At 41.6% G+C, this 23,084-nt stretch overlaps 2 protein-coding genes across 11 annotated transcripts in view; one reads left to right on the top strand and one right to left on the bottom strand.

The window, feature by feature from the left end:
- CPQ (carboxypeptidase Q) overlaps positions 1 to 23,084 on the bottom strand; it is a 577,075-nt gene that overhangs the window by 80,983 nt on the left and 473,008 nt on the right. For 5 of the 10 annotated variants that reach the window (XM_086336023.1, XM_086336025.1, XM_086336024.1 and 2 more), the window contains exon 7: positions 5,475 to 5,676. The exons of the other annotated variants lie outside the window; for them this stretch is intronic. In XM_086336023.1, coding sequence (XP_086192149.1) covers positions 5,475 to 5,676 — 202 coding nt within the window. The remainder of the gene's footprint in view (positions 1 to 5,474; positions 5,677 to 23,084) is intronic. 10 annotated transcript variants of the gene reach the window in all.
- On the top strand, positions 17,571 to 21,731 carry LOC147359081 (histone H4). The gene has a single exon (XM_086336033.1). It carries the CDS (start codon positions 21,319 to 21,321, stop codon positions 21,628 to 21,630), a length of 312 nt encoding a protein of 103 aa, XP_086192159.1. The 5' UTR covers positions 17,571 to 21,318; the 3' UTR covers positions 21,631 to 21,731.

Here is a 23,084-nt window from a genome sequence, read left to right as displayed (position 1 = left end):
CACCACAGTTCAAAAGCATCAATTTTTCGGCACTCAGCCTTCTTCACAGTCCAACTCTTACATCCATACATGACCACAGGAAAAACCATAGCCTTGACTAGACGAACCTTTGTTGGCAAAGTAATGTCTCTGCTTTTGAATATTGCTATCTAGATTGGTCATAACTTTCCTTCCAAGGAGTAAGTGTCTTTTAATTTCATGGCTGCAGTCACCATCTGCAGTGATTTTGGAGCCCAGAAAAATAAAGTCTGACACTGTTTCCACTGTTTCCCCATCTATTTCCCATGAAGTGGTGGGACTGGATGCCATGATCTTTGTTTTCTGAATGTTGAGCTTTAAGCCAACTTTTTCACTCTCCACTTTCACTTTCATCAAGAGGCTTTTGAGTTCCTCTTCACTTTCTGCCATAATGGTGGTGTCATCTGCATATCTGAGGTTATTGATATTTCTCCTGGAAATCTTGATTCCAGCTTGTGTTTCTTCCAGTCCAGCGTTTCTCATGATGTACTCTGCATAGAAGTTAAATAAGCAGGGTGACAATATACAGCCTTGACGTACTCCTTTTCCTATTTGGAACCAGTCTGTTGTTCCATGTCCAGTTCTAACTGTTGCTTCCTGACCTGCATACAAATTTCTCAAGAGGCAGATCAGGTGGTATGGTATTCCCATCTCTTGAAGAATTTTCCACAGTTTCTTGTGATCCACACAGTCAAAGGCTTTGGCATAGTCAATAAAGCAGAAATAGATGTTTTTCTGGAACTCTCTTGCTTTTTCCATGATCCAGCGGATGTTGGCAATTTGATCTCTGGTTCCTCTGCCTTTTCTAAAACCAGCTTGAACATCAGGAAGTTCACAGTTCATGTATTGCTGAAGCCTGGCTTGGAGAATTTTGAGCATTACTTTACTAGCATGTGAGATGAGTGCAATTGTGCGGTAGTTTGAGCATTCTTTGGCATTGCCTTTCTTTGGGATCGGAATGAAAACTGACCTTTTCCAGTCCTGTGGCCACTGCTGAGTTTTCCAAATTTGCTGGCATATTGAGTGCAGCACTTTCATAGCATCATCTTTCAGGATTTGGAATAGCTCAACTGGAATTCCATCACCTCCACTAGCTTTGTTCCTAGTGATGCTTTCTAAGGCCCACTTGACTTCACATTCCAGGATGTCTGGCTCTAGGTCAGTGATCACATCATTGTGATTATCTGGGTCATGAAGATCTTTTTTGTACAGTTCTTCTGTGTATTCTTGCCATCTCTTCTTAATATCTTCTGCTTCTGTTAGGTCCATACCGTTTCTGGCCTTTATCGAGCCCATCTTTGCATGAAATGTTCCTTTGGTATCTCTGATTTTCTTGAAGAGATCTCTAGTCTTTCCCATTCTGTTGTTTTCCTCTATTTCTTTGCATTGATTGCTGAAGAAGGCTTTCTTATCTCTTCTTGCTATTCTTTGGAACTCTGCATTCAGATGTTTATATCTTTCCTTTTCTCCTTTGCTTTTCGCTTCTCTTCTTTTCACAGCTATTTGTAAGGCCTCCCGAGACAGCCATTTTGCTTTTTTGCATTTCTTTTCCATGGGGATGGTCTTGATCCCTGTCTCCTGTACAATGTCACGAACCTCATTCCATAGCTCATCAGGCACTCTATCTATCACTATATCCTTAGGTTTGCTCAAATTCATGTCCATTGAGTTGTGAATCTATATAACCATTTAGATAGATTGGTGCTTCTTCATCCTCTGCTGCCTTCTTCTTTTGGCTTCAATCTTTCCCAGCATCAGGATCTTTTCCAATGAGTCAGCTCTTCACATCAGGTGGCCAAAGTATTGGAGTTTCAGCTTCAGCATCTGTCCTTCCAATGAATATTCAGGGTTGATGTCCGTTAGGACTGACTGGTTTGATCTCCTTGCAGTCCAAGGGACCCAAGAATCTTCTCTAGCACCGCTGTTGGAAAGCATCAATTCTTTGGCGCTCAGCCTTCTTTATGGTCCAACTGTCATATCTATACATGACTACTGGAAAAACCATAGCTTTGACAATACGGACCTTTGTTGGCAAAGTGATGTCTCTGCTTTTTAATATGCTGTCTAGAGGCTTCCCTGGTGGCTCAGATGGTAAAGAATCTGCCTGTAATGCAGGAAACCTGAGTTCGATCCCCAGTTCGGGAAGAACCCCTGGAGAAGGGAGTGGATACCCACTCCAGTATTCTTGCCTGGAGAATCCCATGGACAGAGGAGCTTGGCAGGCTACAGTGTATGGGGTCTCAAAGAGTTGAACACAACTGAGCAATTAACACTTTCACTTTCTTTTTTAGGTTAGTCATAGCTTTCCTTCCAAGGAGCAAGTGTCTTAATTTCATGTCTGCAGTCACCATCAGCAGTGACTGTGGAGCCCAAGATAATAAAATCTGTCACTTCTTCTACTTTTTCCCTTTCTGTTTGTTGTGAAGTGATGGGACTGGATGCCATGATCTTAGTTTTTTAAATGTTGAGTAAATTATAACTCACATGAGTTCTTAAGTAATCACAATGGGGTTCAAATTCCCCACTACTCTGTGTCAAGAGGGGAAGCCCACCTTACCTTTGTGAAGACAATCAAATCACCTTGTTCATTCCAAATAGAACCATTCTTACGGAATATCAACAAGGAAGGAATAATGCTAGAGCTGATTCTCCATCATGCAGTGCAACAAAGGCAGAAACTACCGGGCACGAGGGAGCACACACATCTTTGTTCTCCTTCTGTCTTTGGTTTCAGCTCCTCCCATCCCCTCTCACCACCTCCAGTCTTCACGCTAATTCACCCACAACCTGTCAGGGTTTTTTCTCACTTCTTACCACCCAGCAAACTTATGGAGCTTTTCTGAAATTTTAAGAAGATTCTTTCTGGAAAATTCACAGGTCAAGAAAAATCTAAAATTCAAGCAAAAACATTTTATACAATTCAAAGGGCAAATGCCCTTCCCCTAGACCTTGATCATGATTAAAAGCACATATATGTAGAGAGTCTTGGTTCTGTACAGATGAACCACAGCACTGAAAATGGAAATGTTGTTGTAAGTTATTTCAAAATATGGTTAAAATATACACAAACCACTGGAGAGAATTTAGGTCCTTGTCTTACAATAAATAAAAACTCCTTCTCTTTTTAGTTATAAAAGACTATTAACAACCTTAACATCTAAAATGTGCTTTAATCTATAATATCTAAAGAATGAACTTAAAAACAAAACCCTTAAATCCATACAGTATGGCTTTTCCAGTGGTCATGTATGGATGTGAGAGTTGGACTGTGAAGAAAGCTGAGTGCCGAAGAATTGATGTTTTTGAACTGTGGTGCTGGAGAAGACTCTTGAGAGTCCCTTGGACTGCAAGGAGATCCCACCAGTCCATCCTAAAGGAGACCAGTCCTGGGTGTTCATTGGAAGGACTGATGCTGAGGCTGAAACTCCAATACTTTGGCCACCTCATGTGAAGAGTTGACTCATTGGAAAAGACGCTGATGCTGAGAGGGATTAGGGGCAGGAGGAGAAGGGGACGACAGAGGATGAGATGGCTGGATGGCATCACTGACTCGATGCACATGAGTTTGGGTGAACTCTGGGAGTTGGTGATGGACAGGGAGGCCTGGCATGCTGTGATTCATGGGGTTGCAAAGAGTCAGATATGACTGAGTGATTGAACTGAATTGAACTGATGGTACTGATAAAGTCTATTTTGCAGGCTGAAAAAAAAAAAGGCTAGAGTGGGGTGGATCTAGAGTGACTTTAAAAAAATTGTGAAATATTTTGTAGCTATAAAAATGGTTCTGGAAACTAATTTTTAAGACTATTCAAAAGCTAGACTTCCTGTTTGCATAATACAAGTACAGAATAATACACAAATAGATTTTTTAACAGTGTTTTTGATTATGGATATAATGGTGTTGAGGGAACAACCTCTGTGATCAGAGGTCTAATATCATCAACAACCCTCTCCCATGGCCAGTCTCAGCAAATTTATGAGGGAAATTCGTTTGTCTTCTTTCTTGTCCTGTAACTGTCCCATGCCTAGTCCTACTATATAATTTCATATCTGCCCAGGACTTGTCTTAAAAATATCAGCCTGATGAATCACTGATCAGGATAAACTAGTTTATGTCCAACCACTTAAAGCAGTCTTTGCATTAGGAAAAAATGATTAACAAAATGTTCCCAGCCTCAAAGAATAACTCTCCAATGGTAAAATTCCAGATACTTTGGTTTTGGGTAGGGGATTATTTGGGTCAGAGAAGTTTCGGCAGCACAGGACTACAACTAGAAAGATATCAGTAATAGTAAATATCGATAACCTCAGATATGAAGATGACACCACCCTTATGGCAGAAAGTGAAGAAGAACTAGAGAGCCTCTTGATGAAAGTGAAAGAGGAGAGTGAAAAAGTTGGCTTAAAGCTCTAGATTCAGAAAACTAAGATCATGGCATCCGGTCCCATCACTTCACGGCAAATAGATGTGGAAACAGTGGAAACAGTGGCTGACTTTATTTTCTGGGCTCCAAAATCACTGCAGATGGTGACTGCAGCCATGAAATTAAAAGACGCTTACTCCTTGGGAGGAAAGTTATGACCAACCTAGACAGCATATTAAAAAGCAGAGATATTACTTTGCCAACAAAAGTCCATCTAGTCAAGGCCATGGTTTTTTCATTAGTCATGTATGGATGTTAGAGTTAGACTGTGAAGAAAGCTGAGCGCTGAAGAATTGATGCTTTTGAGCTGTGGTGTTGGAGAAGACTCTTGAGAGTCCCTTGGACTGCAAGGAGATCCAACCAGTCCATCCTAAGGGAGATCGATCAGTCCTGGGTGTTCATTGGAAGGACTGCTGTTGAAGCTGAAACTCCAATACTTTGGCCACCTGATGCGAAGAGCTAACTCATTTAAAAAGACCCTGATGCTGGGAAAGATTGAGGGGCAGGAGGAGAAGGGGACAACAGAGGATGAGATGGCTGGATGGCATCACTGACTCGATGGACTTGAGTTTGAGTAAACTCCAGGGGTTGTTGGTGGATAGGGAGGCCTGGCGTGCTGCAGTCCATGGGGTCACAAAGAGTCAGACACGACTGAGCGACTGAACTGAACTGAACTATCTTCTACTCTATTTCATAAATTTTGGTCAGGAGATCATTTGTGTTACAATCACCATATACCTGTTTTTAAAAACACCAAACCAATTTCTAGGCCCAATCCCAGAGTCATTAAATCAGAATTTATTGGAGAGAGGAACTTGTACTTTAGAAAGAGAAGACAGATGGATAAACAAATATAAAGGAATATTATTATCCCAATATTGGAAATCATCAGATTATATCTTGTAGACAAAAGCTAAGGGTTTCCATGTATTAATTGACCTACCAGTATCTGTTGTGGTGTGTTAGAACAGAAACTTTGTTTTAAATTGCTGGCAGTATGTAAAGAACCCTAATTTCATCTTCTGCTCTTACCAGGCACTCCATCTTGGATCCAGAAGTTAATGTCCGTCCCGTCTCCAGCCTTCAGGACCTGTGTGATGTTGATGGGCTGCAGCAAGCTCATGACCTCCTCCATGATGACCCTGGCCTTGTCAGAGCCAGTGAACTTTAGCCCAGAGGGTAAGAAGGTTCCCAGGTCAGACTCCATCACGAGGCTGTAGTTGGAACTATTTGCCTAAACAAAAGAGATAAGTGTTTGGTTCGTATCTGCTGCATCTCTGCTTTCTCTTTGGGAGAAAAAACAACAATCAGAGACTTTATCTCCTCACTAGTTGTTGCCAAAACACATGAGGCTCTGCTGGACTTGGGGTCTGTTCTGCATATTACTAACAGTTCTGAGATGCAAGCTTACTCATCCTGGGATCTGCCAAATTTGAGTTGACTTGGAAAGATTTTGTTTAAATTCAATGAAAATAAATATAAAGTTCCATATTAAAATCACTCAATTATTGCTATTATCAATAATATTCTTTCAATTAATTTTCTTAACAGCTTAATTTGTACCAGATACAATTCCTTTTCTACAGTGGGGATCTCCAGATAGCATTAGCCATGTTTAGGCCAAAAAAAGGTATGCTCTGTGGGCCTATTTCGCTGCACCTCTTTCCTCTTGATGGACATCCTGTCTTATTTTAATTGTGGATTCTACAAAGGCTTAAAAGCATCAAACCGACAGGTTTGTCTCGGGTTTCTGATTCTGTTGTTGTGCCATCTGTTGAGTCCCCAGGGAGGGAGGTAATAGAATGCCAGTGAAATGATGCTCTCTCTGGGGTACAACTGTAGAACTCTAAACCCCAGCAGCTCTGCCAGGCGGCTGAGTGTGTAAACTTTTCCCAAATAAAGTCTGGTGAGAAAGCACAGTGATTTCATGTAGCCAATATTGTCACAGCAAGAGCCTAGAAGAGGCCCTCATCAGATTGCACAGCTCAATTGCCACCCGGCCCAAAGACTTTCAAGTTTAAGGTTGTTTCAAGTTTAAAGTGGCCTGGCCATCTATTTCTCAGGAACCATTCTTTTCTTCAAGACTGACCAAATACTACCTTGGTCAAGTTATTCTCAAGCTGGCATCGTCATTACTCACCTAGTAAAAATCAATAATGACATTTTTACATTGCTTTCAGAGGGCTTTCATGTTTGCAATCTCCTTTGATTTTTTTCCATGACCCATAAAGTAGACAGGGCAGTTTTACCATTGATAGTGGTTTATAGAAAAGAGACTGAGGATCAGAGAGGTTAGGTGACTTGCTCAGAGTCACACAGTTGGCAAATGAGAGAGCTGGGTCTGAAATACTGTGCTTTCCAAAACTCCACACTGCTATAGCTAGCATGGAGTTACACCTGTTCTGAATTAGAATGATTTTTCACTTGCATAACAATTTCAGGGTTGCATAATTATTTTTTTCTTTTGTAAAACAGATACTTTTTATAATGATTTCCTATTGCCGTGGACGGGCACTGTTGTTACAACAGCAAGAACAGTGGTGGGTTCTAAAGAAGGACATTTCTAGTGTTTATAGGACTGAACTTTGTGATCCTTGGATACCTGTTCTATTATCATTGATGATGAGAAGGCTGACAAAGCAGAAGTCTGTTGGTATTTCCACTTTCACGTCTAAGCAGTTTCTGTCTTCATGGTGATTTTCAGAGAAAGACCAAGGCAATTATGATTAAAAACAAAACAAAACACTTTTCTCTGTTTTCAGCTGTGGCTACTGCAAGAAGGTAGCATCATTAAGAGTTTAGAACAAGCAGAAATACCTGCATTAATGTATTACATTCAGGGCTCATCCAGCTAGCACACCGGTGCTGGTCAACAAGTTGATATGAATTCGGCAGGGTTAACCCTGTCCCCTTATGTGCCCACTGCTCCCACCCCAAATTCTTTTCCTCCCCTATAAAAATGAGAAAAGAAATAGCACAATATATCTTCAAATAAAGACAGAGTTAGGTAATGTCTGTGAGGGTTCCCATGCTTCTCACAGACTCCCATCCTTCCAATAAGAAAATTACCCAATTTGCTCCTGACTATATACGTTTTAGTTGAAAGTAGAGCCAGGTAGTGATTTGGGCATCAGACTGGTGAGGCGCGCCCAGCCCTGGACCCACTCAGCTCTACTCCTGGCTCAACAACCGACCTGCTGGACTGCCGAGAGGAGTGTCTGGCCTCTCTCTCTGTCCCCAAGTCATGATGCCTTGACCTTTAGCATCTCCATCTGTAGGCTGGAACAAATGCTTTTTTCCAGGCTTAGACAGTGGTAAAGAACACGCCTGCCAGTGCAGGAGATGTAAGAGGTGCTGGTTCAATCCCGGGGTTGAGAAGATCTGGAGGAGCACAGTAACCCACTCCAGTATTCTTACTTGGAGAATCCCATGCACAGAGGAGCCTGGTGGGCTACAGTCCATGGGGTCACAAAGAGTCAGACACAACTGAAGCGACTGAGCATGCACTCAAGCTTGAACAATGAGCCCGGGCACATGGAACTTTGAGGGTCTTCAAAGAAAAGATCTTCATGGACCACAGTGAAAGTGGTGGTGTGAGCTGAACTGGTCCAAGCTCCTTACAAAATATGCACGAAGGGCTTCTTGGCCCTCTACACCCGCAAATGAACAAGGGCCTGGGTATCCCACCATGTGTGAATGGTACCATGTGATGCCAGGATGCTGATAGGAATGTTGAGATTAATTTAAATAAGGACACTTTCAAAGGTGTCAGATGCTATGTGGCAATAGGTTTAGCACAGGGATAACAAGTATGGGCCCTGGGACTATTCAGTCTGAGTTTAATCCTTAGACTGACCAGTCATGAGCTCTGTGACTCTGGGCAGTCTGTGTGACTTCTCAGTTTCTTCTGTCATGAAATGGGATAATGATGGCACCCCAGTACTGGTCTTACCATTAAAGATCCATACTTCTCAGGTTTTCAAGAAAGGACTCCATATAAACCATTCTGATAGCTGCATATAATGATAACCAGTATCATTTTTGCAGTGCTTCCAACATGCCAGACACTGTGTGACATGCCTTATAGCTTAGCCCAGGTGATGCTTATCATCATTCTATAAGTGCCGTTATATTTCTCATTTCACAGATGAAGCAACTGAGGTCTGGTCAGGTTAACTAACGTCCCCAAGCTTACCTAGCTAGTGAGTGGAGTGGTCAGAAAACCTAGCTAGTGAGTGGAGTGGTCAGAATTCAAGCCCAGAGGTCTGCTTCCCCAAGACTGTGGGCTCAGCCCCTTCAATACTCTGTCTGCTCATGCTTACTTCCAATTGTCAGGCCACAGGTCCTTGCTTTTAATTAAAAAATACAAAGACTGTAGTCAAACAAATGTACAGAGTTTAAAATATTCTTGCATGATCACAATACAAAATCTGTTTGGACAGAATTTATTGTCCCTGCTAACAAAGTAATTTGATTAGGCAAAGAGAAGATTGAAAACAAAAACAAAAACAAAAGCCTTGCTCCACCATTTCCTACCAACTAGGAATAAAAAGCCTAAAATAATAAAATATCTTTTTCAACCCCAATTAGACAGGATGTGCAGATTTCAGTAAATCAGAATTCTGTCGTAGGTAGAAACGTGCTAGATTTCTATTCATGTAGGATTTTATTAGCTGTTGCTAACATGACGGCAGCAGTCTATTGTTGTCTATTTATATATAAACATTTCCATATGTTTCAACAAGCAAACTAAGAAAACAAACCACCCACCATCCATGACACTGCTTTTCCTTCTCATCGATGGCATCATTGTCTAATCGTTAGCACATGGCCAAAAAGCTGGGAAAACAAAACGTCTCTGCACAAAGAAACTGGGATGAGTAAGCCGGGTCACAGGGCTGTTACAACTGCTGCTTCTCAGAATGTGTTGTCGCAAACATCCGTGTCCCTCACTACGCTATGGGCCACTGGGGACACACTCGGTGTCGACTTGGAAAGCTGATTATAGCTAGTGACAGTGGAGCGACCCATGCTGGTTTCACTCGACCCACTTCTGCACACAAAACAAAATATCCATCCTCCTACTTACGGGATGTAGGGAGAAACCTCCCTTCTGGAGACTGAACGCTTTATTGCTGAGATAACCAGCACCGATTGAGGCAAACGTATAGATGGGGAGGCTGAGAAGCTCAGTGACAAGCTCAGATACTACGTGTAAACTCCTCGTCCTGCTCTCTTAATGAGGAGAAAGACCTCTTTCTTAAGAGCCATGGAAACTGTCCTTCATTTCCCTGCAATGGACATCATGCAATGCAGAGAAAAGCTGCTGGCTAACCTCCTAGATCGGGGCTGCTCGAGTAGTTAATATCTGCTTAGGGCTGAAGACTCATACATTTGTTTTGTGCTAGAATCACATCCTACCACTTCTTTTCTTTTCTTAAGGGTCAGCTTACTCTGCCAAAGAACAATTTGGTAACCATTAGCATTCTTTGGGTGCAACCCAAGATTAAAAAGTAGAACAATGTTTAAAATACATATTGCATATTTTCAAATGCTTACTTCCTAACATAAACACAAGGGTGATGTTTGTGTTCTTTGCTTTTATAAAACTCCAGATAATTCTTCTTCAGAAACATAGATTCAAGCTCGACATCTCCTCTCCTCCCAAACTTGGCATCATTTTTTTTGTTTTAAAGCTTTTATTTTCTCATAACCTAGGCAACCTGTCTTTAGTTTTGAACGAAAATCGTAATCCCCAAAATCAAACGATGAGAAAAAGAGACTCCTAATTATTTGAATTAATCATTTAGCCTCCTTAGTTCAATCTTCGAAGAAGTAAACACACCCCCCTCCCCCGCCGCCCCCAACACAGGGCAATCAGTCTCGGTACCACGTCGCTTCTCCAGTAAAAGTTAATATTTTACAGATGATGGTTGTGACGCTGTTTGGTCAGGTGGTAAACTCAAAACAAGTTCTCAGAAGGAATCATCCTATGAGACCATGCGCTGAGTTGCTACAGTCATCTTCTCCAGCGCAGCCAGTGACCCTGGGATTCCCATTTCAAAGGGTAAATAAATGGGGTAGGGGAGTGTTTCGTGGAGCTTTAGGTCAAACACCTGTCATGACGGGGTGATAGGAAAAGAGGTTCCTCCCTGCTGGGCAAAACCAAGAAGAGGTTTTCCTTTCTGGTCATGTCTACCCCGAGGTTCAGACTTTTATTTCTGGCGCTCACCAGCATTCAGTTTTGAACAACCTTGGGGACCCAGTGGGGAGAGTCAGGAAAGAGAGGATGACAAGGTGGAGGACCATACGCTATTTGTATTTGACAGTTAAACTGGCTGTGGCTTGGGAGAAGGGGCAGTCTTGGTTAAGTTACACTGGTACTAAAATCGCAGACACCTACTGTGGTTTAGCCACCATGCAGCCTGGAGACGGCACGGAATAAATGGCTTCTGGAGACCCCTTTCCAGCCCTATCATTCTATATGTGCACAGAAGGTTTCTCTTGTGAGTCAAACCTGTGTTTTCAGGCAATCCAATTTTCACAGTGTTGCGCCAAGCACTCTAGATCTCAGTGAATTCTCTTGAGCTGGTTAAGGCCCACGTATAGCCCTTAAACTTATGGAAAACACATGATCCCTCTATAAATGTCACTATGGTAACAACAGTGACTCGGAAGGCTGAAAGATATGGCATAAACATAGGCTAAAAGAAATAAGAATTTTATTTCTATTATACTGGAACTATGACTGTATTCACATTTCTTTGAGGAATAAAAACCACCCAGTAACCAGAGTATTTGGTAGACAGGCTTAAGAGCTTACATGGTAGCTCATTGTCTATCTCAGCTTTTAATTTTATTCCTGCATGTTGAAGCAACATAATCAGTAGCTGAAATCAGTGGGACTCATAATCTCCACAATTAAATTTTGATTCCTTTAACATAATACATTGCCCAAGTGTTTGGCATTGCTAGTTTCATACACATTTCAATAAGCAGCTGTAAAGAGAAATCTCCAACACAGCTGGCTTTGTGAAAGCAGCTGCTTCTGCCTCTTTCATTCTCCATCCCTCTCTCAACCTCCTCCCTCGCGTGGATTTTCCCTGTCTCCTCTTGTATCTGCCATGCTGCATCAAGGTGTAAGAACTAAATTGTTTAAAAGAGGATCCCTTCCTTCGTCTGACCTTTCTTCTCTGACACTGTTACGTGCTTAATAGGCACAGAGACGTGTTTCTGGTTTTGGACAGAGGGGTCTTATCAGCCAAGACAGAGCTTTTGAGTTGACTTCAAACCAGTCCTCTTCTCTTGGCTGGAAATCCCACGGCAGCTTCTTTAAATCCCTATTCAAGGTTACAACTGATAAGGAGTTCCTTTTCTTATGTGTAGACAGGTTATTTCTTTTAAAAAATAATAGTGCTTATTTTTATGTCCTGCAAAAATAGGCTACTTTATAATCTGGAACTGAGATATTTATGCGATCCAATGGCGTATCACATTAAAGCACGGTTAATCACGAGTTCTCCTTTTCCATAGCCGGTGGATGAGCACTTAGAGCATGTTTGGATTATGATAACATCCTTAAATGCTTTATTTGATCAAGCATTCTTTACTAATATTAGTAAAGATGCCAAACACAGCTTTAAAAGTAATTTTATGTTTTTAAACATGACTTATTTTCTCTCAGAAGCACAATGGTGGGTCTGCAACCTCATGAAAGACAACTGTACCCAAATATGAGCTTCAAGGCTCTGGCTGTACTCAAGGCTTCACGCTCTGCCTCTCCCCTCGCCTTCCATTTCTAACACTCCAGACCCCTGTCTAATGTGCTGTGCTGTCACACTTTATTCAATTTGTTTTTTATATCCACCTTGCTCCTGAAAGAATTCAAGTCTTCCTATAAGACACTAATTGACAGAATTGATGCTTTTGGACTGTGGTGTTGGAGAAGACTCTTAAGAGTCCATTGGACTTCAGGGAGATCCAACCAGTCCATCCTAAAGGAAATCAGTTCTGAATGTTCATTGGAATGACTGATGCTGAAGCTGAAACTCTAATATTTTGGTCATGTGATGCGAAGAACCGACTCATTGGAAAAGACCCTGATGCTGGGAAAGACTGAAGGCGGGAGGAGAAGGGGATGACAGAGGATGAGATGGTTGGATGGCATCACTGACTCTATGGACATGAATTTGAGTAAGCTCCTGGAGTTGGTGATGGACAGGGAAGCCAGGCACGCTACAGTCCATGGGGTCGCATAGAGTTGGACACAACTGAGCGACTGAGCTTAGAACTTATAAGACACTAATACCATATTTTATAAGTACTGTAAACTCGAGAACCAAAAAAATGCCCTGAAGACAGGGATTGAATCTGTGTGGATCTCTACCACACTTCTAGCTTAAATAACAGAGCTCAGTACATGGTGGGTGCTCAATAAATATGTGAGGAGAAATAAGGTCACAACTGGGAAAATCTGACATGATACCCCAACAGCAACTTTGGAGATGTAACTTAGCTAGTGCTGCCAAGGTAAGAGGAAAAGACAATGTGCTAAGAAGCTCTCATTACTTAGGAAAAGAAAGGATATCACCAGCTCCTTGGAAAACTTATTTCAGCTCCAGATTATCCTGTTTTTAACAGTTTTGCCAGCAATCAGTTCTGAGAGGAATTGCCACATGGTTCTTTCTATGAGGAACATTGAACAAAATTATGAAAGAGTCTCCAATAGCAGTTTTTTAAAAAGAGGCAGAAACTCCTTTCATAACACTGTTTCCTAAATATTGATCCTCAATTAAATCCAAAAGCAAAATATTAAGTCACACTTCAGTAAAGCTGTTTCTTTAGGAAGCAAACTGTATTTATTTAACAGTTACTGAGGCAGAAACCGAACTGGATGACCATACCTCCCTGTTTGCTCTGGGCAGTCTGTCTGTCATGGTATGATTATTAATGGTGCCTAATTTTTCTAACCCACCCTCAAATATCAATTGTCCCTCCTAGCATTTTTGTAGAAGTTAGTGAAAATTCCAAGATTGAGATCATTTAGCATTAAATTGCAAATATTTGGTGGCGCTGAACTGGTCACTTGCTGATTCCTGCAAACACTTTCTTCCCTTGGCTTCCGGGACCTTAGACTCTTTGCTGTCCTCACACATCACTGGGTGTGCCTCCTCAGTTTCCTTGGCTGGCTTCCTCATCCTTCTGATCTTTAGATATTGAGGTGGTCAAAAACAGACAAGAGGGCTTGTTTTCCTAGTCTCTTCTTGGAATAGTGTTTGGACCCTGATGGCAGGGACTTCTCTATTATGTTTAGTACTTATGATTGATTATTTGATGGTTATAAACCCTCCCATTCCCTGTATATATTTCCTTTTCCAATGTAAATGTAACATTTCTTTCATCAGGAGGTACAACTCTCTTCCCCCATGCTCTGAATGTAGGCTGGTCCCATGCCTTTCTTTGACCAAGAGACTCTAGCAGAAGTGACCATTTGTGACTTCAGAGCATGGGCCGAAAGAAGGCTTACAGCTGCCACCTTGACCTGTTGCTGCCCTAAGACTGACATGTAAAGAAGCCTGGGGTACCACGTGGGAAGATCAGCCTAGATGACAGCCAGTCCAGTCCCAACTTCTGTAAGTTGGACCATCTTTGATCACCCAGCCCAGGCAAGCTGTCATGTGACTACAAGCTGAGTGACCAGGTAAGATGCAGGATACTCAGTTAAATTTGAAGTTTTTAGTATAAGAACATCCTATGTGATATTTGGAAGCATATAAGAGCCTTTTGATGAAAGTGAAAGAGGAGAGTGAAAAAGTTGGCTTAAAGCTGAACATTCAGAAAACTAAGATCATGGCATCCAGTCCCATCACTTCAAGGCAAATAGATGGGAAAACAGCGGAAACAGCAGCAGACTTTATATTTCTAGGCTCCAAAATCACTGAAGATGGTGCCTGCAGCCATGAAATTAAAAGACGCTTACCCCTTGGAAGGGAAGTTATGGCCAACGTAGACAGCATATTAAAAAGCAGAGATATTACTTTGCCAACAAAGGTCCATCTGGTCAAGCCGAGGTTTTTCCAGTAGTCATGTATGGATGTGAGAGTTGGACTATAAAGAAAGCTGAGTGCTGAAGAACTGATGCTTTTGAACTGTGGTGTTGGAGAAGACGCTTGAGAGTCCCTTGGACTGCAAGGAGATCCAACCAGTCCATCCTAAAGGAGACCAGTCCTGGGTGTTCATTGGAAGGACTGATGCTGAGGCTGAAACTCCAATCCTTTGGCCACCTGCTGTGAAGAGCTGACTCATTTGAGAAGACCATGATGCTGTGAAAGATTGAAGGCGGGAGGAGAAGGGGACGACAGAGGATGAGATGGTTGGGTGGCATCCTTGACTCAATGGACATGAGTTTGTGTAAACTCTGGGAGATGATGATGGACACGGAGGCCTGGTGTGCTACAGTCCATGGGGTCACAAAGAGTCGGACACAACTGAGTGACGGAACTGAACTGAACTGAGGCTCCCTAATTACAGGGAACTCCTTAATGACAGGGTACCTGAAACACGAAGAACATGTAATAGGTTCTCAATAAATATGTGTTGAATGAGTGGATATTCTATATTATTGATTCAAAGAAGATTCATATGTTTATATATAACTTGGATATGTGGAAAGGTATTGAATTTTTATCATTAAAAAGTTAAAAAGTCTGGTTGTAATCTTGCCCATGTGTTAGAACCCTCTTCTGCTGACATGGGTTTAGGAGCAAATCTAAAAAACATTCTCAAAAAGCACCTTCAGATATGGTGAAATGCCCAATTACTTGCTTAGTTGAATTTCCAGAATTCTTCACCAAAAGAATGAAAGAAATGATCTTGGCCAGTAAGAATCTGGGGGCAAGAGTTACTAGTTATTTGGTTTTATGATTAAAGTAGCCTCAAGTTGTCCATAGACGATTGAATTGAACCTCATAGAAGGCTGAACAAAACCATCTCAATCAAACAAAATCAACTGAGTTATTGAATGGAATGGTGGAGCATCCAAATGCCTTAAGGGGCCAGTGGCTATGAGGGCCTTGGGGGAAGGAAAAGAGAGATGGAAACTGAATCAGGAGTAGGGAGAGAATAGCCCAGACAGAGTGATTTCCAATGATTTTGATAAGGATGGGATGAAGGAGACCTATGGAGAATGCTAACTCAACAGACTTGTTCAGTCACTCAGTCATGTCCCACTCTTTGAGACCCCATGGACTGTAGCCCACCAGGCTCCTCTGTCTATGGGGTTTTCCAGGCAAGAATACTGGAGTGGGTTGCCATTTCCTACTCCAGGGGAACTTCCTCACCCAGGGATCGAACCCATGTCTCCTGCATTGGCAGGTTATTCTTTATGGCTGAGCCACCAGGGAAGCCCATAGCCCTGGGGACTAGAGGCTCTTAAATCCTCTGGAGGGCAAAGATAGCATCCCTCTGTTGAAAGCGTGGAAGCTGGGTTTCCAATGGACAGGAGGCAGAGGTACCAAAAGAAGGCAAGTAGTACTGTTGATACATATGGAGAAAACTCCATAACCATGACTACCTTTAGACTTCTCCCCTAAACTCTAGTCTTTTTTACTGAGCCATGTATTTGACCTCTCCATGTGGATGTCTGATAGCTCAAACTTAACATGTCCAAAACTGAGCTCCTTATCACCTCCTCAGACCCTTCTAACCGACTCCTCCCATTCGAGTTGCTCAGGCTTCCAACTGTGGGGTCACACTGGTCGCCTTTCTCTCACATTCTATGTACAATTCACCATCAGATCCTGTTGGCTCTTCCCTTAAAATATCCCTGGAGGCTAACAACTTCTCACCCCATCCACTGGTCCATGTTATTATAATCTCTCACCTGGATTATTCAGCCTTGTTCAGTTCTAGTCCGCCTTCAGTATTTGTGAACCCAGGGACCCAGACTCCTCTGTCCTCTACTATCTTCCAGAGTTTGTAAAGTTCATGTCCATTGAGTCCCTGATGCTATTTAACCATCTTATCCTCTGCTGCCCACTTCTCCTTTTGCCCTCAATCTTTCCCAGCATCAGGGTCTTTTCCAGTGAGTTTTCTCTTCCCATCAGGTGGCCAAAGTACTGGAGCTTCAGCTTCAGCATGAGTCCTACCAATGAATATTTAGAATCAATTTCCTTTAGGATTGACAGGTTTGATCTCCTTGCAGTCCAAGGGACTCTCAAGAGTCTTCTCCAACACCACGATTCAAAAGCATCAATTCTTCAGCATTCAACCTTCTTTCTGGTCCAACTCCCATATCTGTACATGGCTACTGGAAAAACCATAGCTTTGACTATATGGACCTTTGTTGGCAAAGTGATGTCTCTGCTTTTTAATATGCTGTCTAGGTTTTGTCATAGCTCTCCTTCCAAGGAACAAATGTCTTAATTTCACGGCTGCAGTCACCACCTGAAGTGATTTTGGAGCCCAAGAAAATAAAATCTGTCACTTCTTCCACTTTCCCCCTTCTATTTGCTATGAAGTGATGGGACCAGACCATGGTCTCAGTTTTTTGAATGCTGAGTTTCAAGCCAGATTTTTCACTCTTCTCTTTCACCCTCATCAAGAGGCTCTTTAGTTTCTCTTCACTTTCTACCACTGGAGTGGTATCATTGAGGTTGTTGATATTACTCCTGGCTGTGATTCATCCAGTCTGGTCTTTCGCATGATGTACTCTGCATATAAATCATACTTCTTTCCCAATTTTGAACCAGTCAATTGTTCCATGTTTGGAACTGTTTGTTTCTTGACTTGCATATAGGTTTTTCCGGAGACAGGTGAGGGAGTCTGGTACTCTGATCTCTTAAAGAATTTTCCACAGTTGTGATCCACACAGTCAAAGGCTTTAGCTTAGTCAATGAAGCAGAAGTAGATGTTTTTCTGGAACTCCCTTGCTTTCTCCAGGATCCTATAAGTGTTGGCAGTTTGATCTCTGGTTCCTCTGACTCTTCAAAACCCAGCAGGTACATCTGGAATTTGTCAGTTCATGTACCAGTGAAGCCTAGCCTGAAGGATTTTGAGCACAACCTTGCTAGCGTGTGAAATGAGGGCAAACGGATGGTAGTCTCAACATTCTTTGGCATTGCCCTTCTTTTTTTTTTTTTTAAATTAATTTATTTTAATTGGAGGCTTGCCCTTCTTTGGGATTGGAATGAATTCTTTTTTTTCCAGTCCTGTGGCCACTGCTGAGTTTTCCTAATTTGCTGACATTTGTGTAGCATTTGAACAACATCATCTTTTATGATTTGAAATAGCTCAACTGGAATTCGGTCACCTCTACTAGCTTCGTTTGTAGTCATGCTTCCTAAGGCCTACTTGACTTCACCTCCAGGATGTCCAGCTCTAGGTGAGTAATCACATCATTGTGGTTATCTGGGTCATTAAAATCCTTTTTGTAAAGTTCTTCTGTGTATTCTTGCCACCTCTTCTTAATCTTTTCTGCTTCTCTTAGGTCCTTACCGTTTCTGTCCTTTATTGTGTCCATCCTTGCATGAAATGGTCCCTAGATATCTCCAGTTTTCTTGAAGAGATCTCTAGTCTTCCCCAGTCTATTGTTTTTCTCTATTTCTTTGCATTGTTCATTTAAGCAGGCCTTTTAATCTCCCCTTGCTATTCTCTGGAACTCTGCATTCAGCTGTCTATATCTTTCCCTTTCTCCCTTGCCTTTCATTTCTTTTCTTTCCTCAGCTATTTGTAAAGCTTCCTCAGACAATCACTTTGCATTCTTGCATTTCTTTTTCTTTCAGATGATTTTACTGACTGCCTCCTGTACAGTGTTACAAACCTACCATAGTTCCTCAGGCAGTCTCTCGACCAGATCTCATCCCTTGAATCTATCTGTCATCTTTATGTATAATCATAAGGGATTTGATTCAGGTCACACCTGAATGGTCTACTTGTTTTCCCTGTATATGTGCGCATGCTAAGTTGCTTCGGTTGTGTCTGGCTCTTTGTGACCCTATGGATTATAGCCCACCAGGGTCCCCTGTCCATGGGGATTCTACTTTATTTAATTTAACCTTGAGTTTTGCAATAAGGAGTTCATGATTTGAGCCACAGCCAGTTCTAAGTCTTGTTTTTACTGACTGTATAGACCTTTCCCATCTCTGGCTGCAAGGAACACAATCAATCTGATTTTGGTATTGACCATTTGGTCAATTTGGTCATTGACATTTGGCGATGTCCACGTGTATAGTCATCTCTTGGGTTGTTGAAAAGGGTGTTTGCTGTGACCAGCATGTTCTCCTGACAAAATTCTGTTAGACTTTCCCTGCTTCATTTTGTATTGGAAGGTCACTTTGCCTGCTTCATTTGTCTATGATTCTGGGTAGCTCTTGACTTCCTACTTTTGCATTCCAACCCCCTATGATTAAAAGGACATCTTTTTTGGTGTTAGCTCTAGAAGATGTTGTAGGTCTTCATAGAACTGGTCAATTTCAGCTTCTTAGGCATTGGTGGTTGGGGCATAGCATTGGATTACTGTTATGCTGAATGGCTTGCCTTGGGAATGAATCAATATCATTCTACAGTTTTTGATGTTACACCCAAGTATTGCATTTTGGACTCTTTTGTTGACTCTGAGGGCTACTCCATTTCTTTTAAGAGATTCTTGTCCACAGTAATAGTTATAATGGTCACCTGAATTAAAATCCCCCATTCCTATCCATTTTAGTTCATTGATTCCTAAGATGTTGATATTCACTCTTGCCATCTCCTGCTTGACCACATCCAATTTACTTTGATTCACAAACCTAACATTCGAGGCTTCTTTGCAACATGGTTCTTTACAGTGTTGGGCACATCCATAGCTGGGCATCATTTCCACTTTGGCCCAGATGCTTCATTCTTTCTGAAGCTATTAGTACTTGCCCTCTACTTTTCTCCAGTAGCATATTGGACACCTTCCGACCAGGGTGCTCATCTTCCAGTGTCATATCTCTTTGCCTTTTCATACTGTCCACGAGGTTCTCTAGTCAAGAATACTGGAGTTGTTTACCACTTCTTTCTCCAGTGGACCACGCTTTGCCAAAACTCTTCACTATGACCCATCTGTCTTGGGTGGCCCTGCACAGCATAGCTTATAGCTTGAGTTACGCAAGCCCCTTCACCATGACAAGGCTGTGATCCATGAAGGGGTATATTTTATAAAGTTTTTCAAATATATAAAGTTTTATAACATCTATTATAAGGGCTAAAAACAAATCCTTCCTATAAGGCTATATAAACTAATAGCAATAAAAAATGCTCTTCAATTACCTAACTGCAAATGAAAGTTCTAAGATTCCTTCAATAATTGAATACTAAGATACTTTTATTCACAAAGCTGTACGGCCAAAGTAATCTCTCTCTCAGGTGAAAACAGTGCTAGAAGACATCCTTAGCAGACCCTATGTCATGGTCATTTCACCATCAAAGTTGCGAAATCCTAATGTGCAAGATTTGTCAAAATAAAATGGCCACCATGAACAGGAAGAGGAAGAATGAGCAATTACCAGCTGAACTGCCAAGGGGGCATGCACAAAGAATTTTTAAAATATTAAATAATTTTTAAAAGAAATTTTAAGGTTTGTTATGATAGAGTTAGTACAACATGAGGCCAATAATACATGGTGTAATCGGTAAGACTCAATTACAGAAACTAATAAATGCATCCTGGGACTACTTAGAGCTCTAACAATTGCCTCTCATACTTCGTAAGTTTTAAAGTATTCAGACAAAATGAAGGAAAAATAATAAACAGATGAGGCAATTTAGCTTTGAGAAGAGTTAAGATAATTTAATAGGTATAGTTTAGATAAAAAGAGGCTAAGGAATTACAGCAATTACAGAAAAAAATCCAAACTAAGTATCTATATTGAGCTAGGGGAGGTGTAGAAAAACAATTTCCCTCATCCAAGAATAGTAATAAGCAACAGCAGTAATCACCTAAAAGTAGGAGAGGAAAACAGCAACGGTAGGAAATAGCATCAAATACATCGGAAATAATGATCATTCTGAAAAGCCACCTGAGGACCACTCAGGGGGAGACCGAACACTAAAAATGCTTGGAGGAAAGTAGAATAAAAACAGGCACAGAGACCTTGCCCCAAATTTCTCTTTGGTTATCTGCAATCTTCACCAAGGATATCATTGGTGTTTGAAGAAGGTGCAAGTGATTTTAATCCTGATGGGGTCATCTGTCTCCAAGAGGGGTGGATGCTATTGAGTTCCCATCTCAATAGTGATTGCCACTGGGGAGCCAGAGGATATTAGCATAGATGCTAACATCACTTGACACCCTTCTTGGCTATTGGGTGAAAAATATTAGGCACATTACTGAATATTCTGGGCCTCAGTTTATTCAGTTGTATCATGGGGATAATAATAGTTATTTTGCCAATTTATTCAAACCAAGAGTTCTCAACCTAGAATCCCTCGGGAGTTCATAAATTTGGAGGTGGTCCCACTTGAGTGGGAAAAAAGTATATTTTTATTTTCAATATCCTCTAACTGAAATTTAGAATTTCCTTCAATTATGAATGAAAGTAACAAATCACAGTAGTATTAGCAAAACCTGCCACTTTGTCACCAAGTAGACATCACAGATATTTTCATATCATGTTAGACTTGTAGAAATATCAAAATAATTCTTATGCTCACCACTTCTTTAAAATTACAATCATAGATAACAGTTCAAGATCTTATTTTATGCATTTAAAAATATAAAAATATCACATATTTAGTTTAAAAATTTGGTAACTGTATTTTAATAAAATTCATATCCTTGTAATACTATGCATTTTATTTTATGCTTTAAAAAATAGTTCTTGGCTGTTTTGGAAGTTCTCTTGGCAGCTTTACCATGTCTGGACGCGGCAAGGGCGGGAAGGGCCTTGGAAAAGGTGGCGCAAAGCGTCACCGCAAGGTTCTTCGCGATAACATCCAGGGTATTACCAAGCCCGCCATCCGTCGTCTGGCCCGGCGTGGAGGAGTTAAGCGTATTTCTGGCCTCATCTATGAGGAGACCCGCGGGGTGTTGAAGGTGTTCCTGGAAAATGTGATCCGTGATGCGGTCACCTACACCGAGCATGCCAAGCGCAAAACTGTCACCGCCATGGATGTGGTCTACGCGCTGAAACGCCAGGGCCGCACCCTCTACGGCTTTGGCGGTTAAGCTGCCGTTTCTCGGCGTTCCCAATATTTCCACCAAAGGCCCTTTTCAGGGCCGTAAAAAAATAAAATAAAATAAAATAAAAAATAAAAAAAAATAAAAAATAGTTCTTGAAAAGATGTCCATAGTCTTCACCAGATTGCCAAAGTGGTCAATGAAACAAACAATAGCCACCAACCTCCACTGGGTAAGTGATAGCTTTACAATTAAGGTGATGATGATGATGGTAATCATTCCTGTTATTATTAATAAAATCACTAGAATTCACTGGCCCTGGACATCTGGATGGGAGTCTTGGTTCCGTAACATAAAGTTGAATGAGCTTGGCAGGCCGTTTAATCTCACTGAGCTTTGTATCCTCTTCAGCAAAGGAACGACTGATTTAACAAGGTTTTCCTGAAGATTATATGAATTTATTATATGTATTTATAGATATATTGTATATCAAACTATTCAGTTCTCCTGAAACTTCTCACTGTTGGTGTCACCAAGTGTCCAATACATAGAACAGTTATATAAATGATCACCCAAACCAATGACTCCTTTAAGAGCATAAGGTTAATAATTATGGCAGGACAGTGGGTGGAAAGTGGACTATCTAAGGTAAATTAGGAACCAAGAAGCTACTTGAATACTAGCTTTCTGATTTTTTTTGGTACCGGGAGAAATATCAATAACCTCAGATATGCAGATGACACCACCCTTATGGCAGAAAGTGAAGAGGAACTCAAAAGCCTCTTGATGAAAGTGAAAGTGGAGAGTGAAAAAGTGGGCTTAAAGCTCAACATTCAGAAAATGAAGATCATGGCATCCGGTCCCACCACTTCATGGGAAATAGATGGGGAAACAGTGGAAACAGTGTCAGACTTTATTTTTCTGGGCTCCAAAATCACTGCAGATGGTGACTGCAGTCATGAAATTAAAAGACACTCCTGGGAAGGAAAGTTATGACCAACCTAGACAGCATATTCAAAAGCAGAGACATTACTTTGCCAACAAAGGTTCGTCTAGTCAAGGCTATGGTTTTTCCTGTGGTCATGTATGGATGTGAGAGTTGGACTGTGAAGGAGGCTGAGCGCTGAAGAATTGATGCTTTTGAACTGTGGTGTTGGAGAAGACTCTTGAGAGTCCCTTGGACTCTAAGGAGATCCAACCAGTCCATTCTGAAGGAGATCAGCCCTGGGATTTCTTTGGAAGGAATGATGCTAAAGCTGAAACTGCAGTACTTTGGCCACCTCAAGCAAAGAGCTGACTCTTTGGAAAAGACCCTGATGCTGGGAGGGATTGGGGGCAGGAGGAGAAGGGGACGACAGAGGATGAGATGGCTAGATGGCATCTCTGACCTGATGGACGTGAGTGTCAGTAAACTCCGGGAGCTGGTGATGGACAGGGAGGCCTGGCGTGCTGCAATTCACGGGGTTGCAAAGAGTCGGACACAACTGAGCGACTGGTCTGAT

This window comes from Bos grunniens, chromosome 14 (genome assembly GCF_055505025.1).
Source record: "Bos grunniens cultivar Pamir isolate PY7600 chromosome 14, Bosgru_T2T1.0, whole genome shotgun sequence".
Taxonomy (NCBI): domain Eukaryota; kingdom Metazoa; phylum Chordata; class Mammalia; order Artiodactyla; family Bovidae; genus Bos; species Bos grunniens.
This window is presented reverse-complemented; position numbering and strand designations above follow the sequence as displayed.

Coding starts and splice junctions, on each gene's coding strand:
- LOC147359081 (XM_086336033.1), top strand. CDS start 21,319: ATGTCTGGACGCGGCAAGGGCGGGAAGGGCCTTGGAAAAGGTGGCGCA.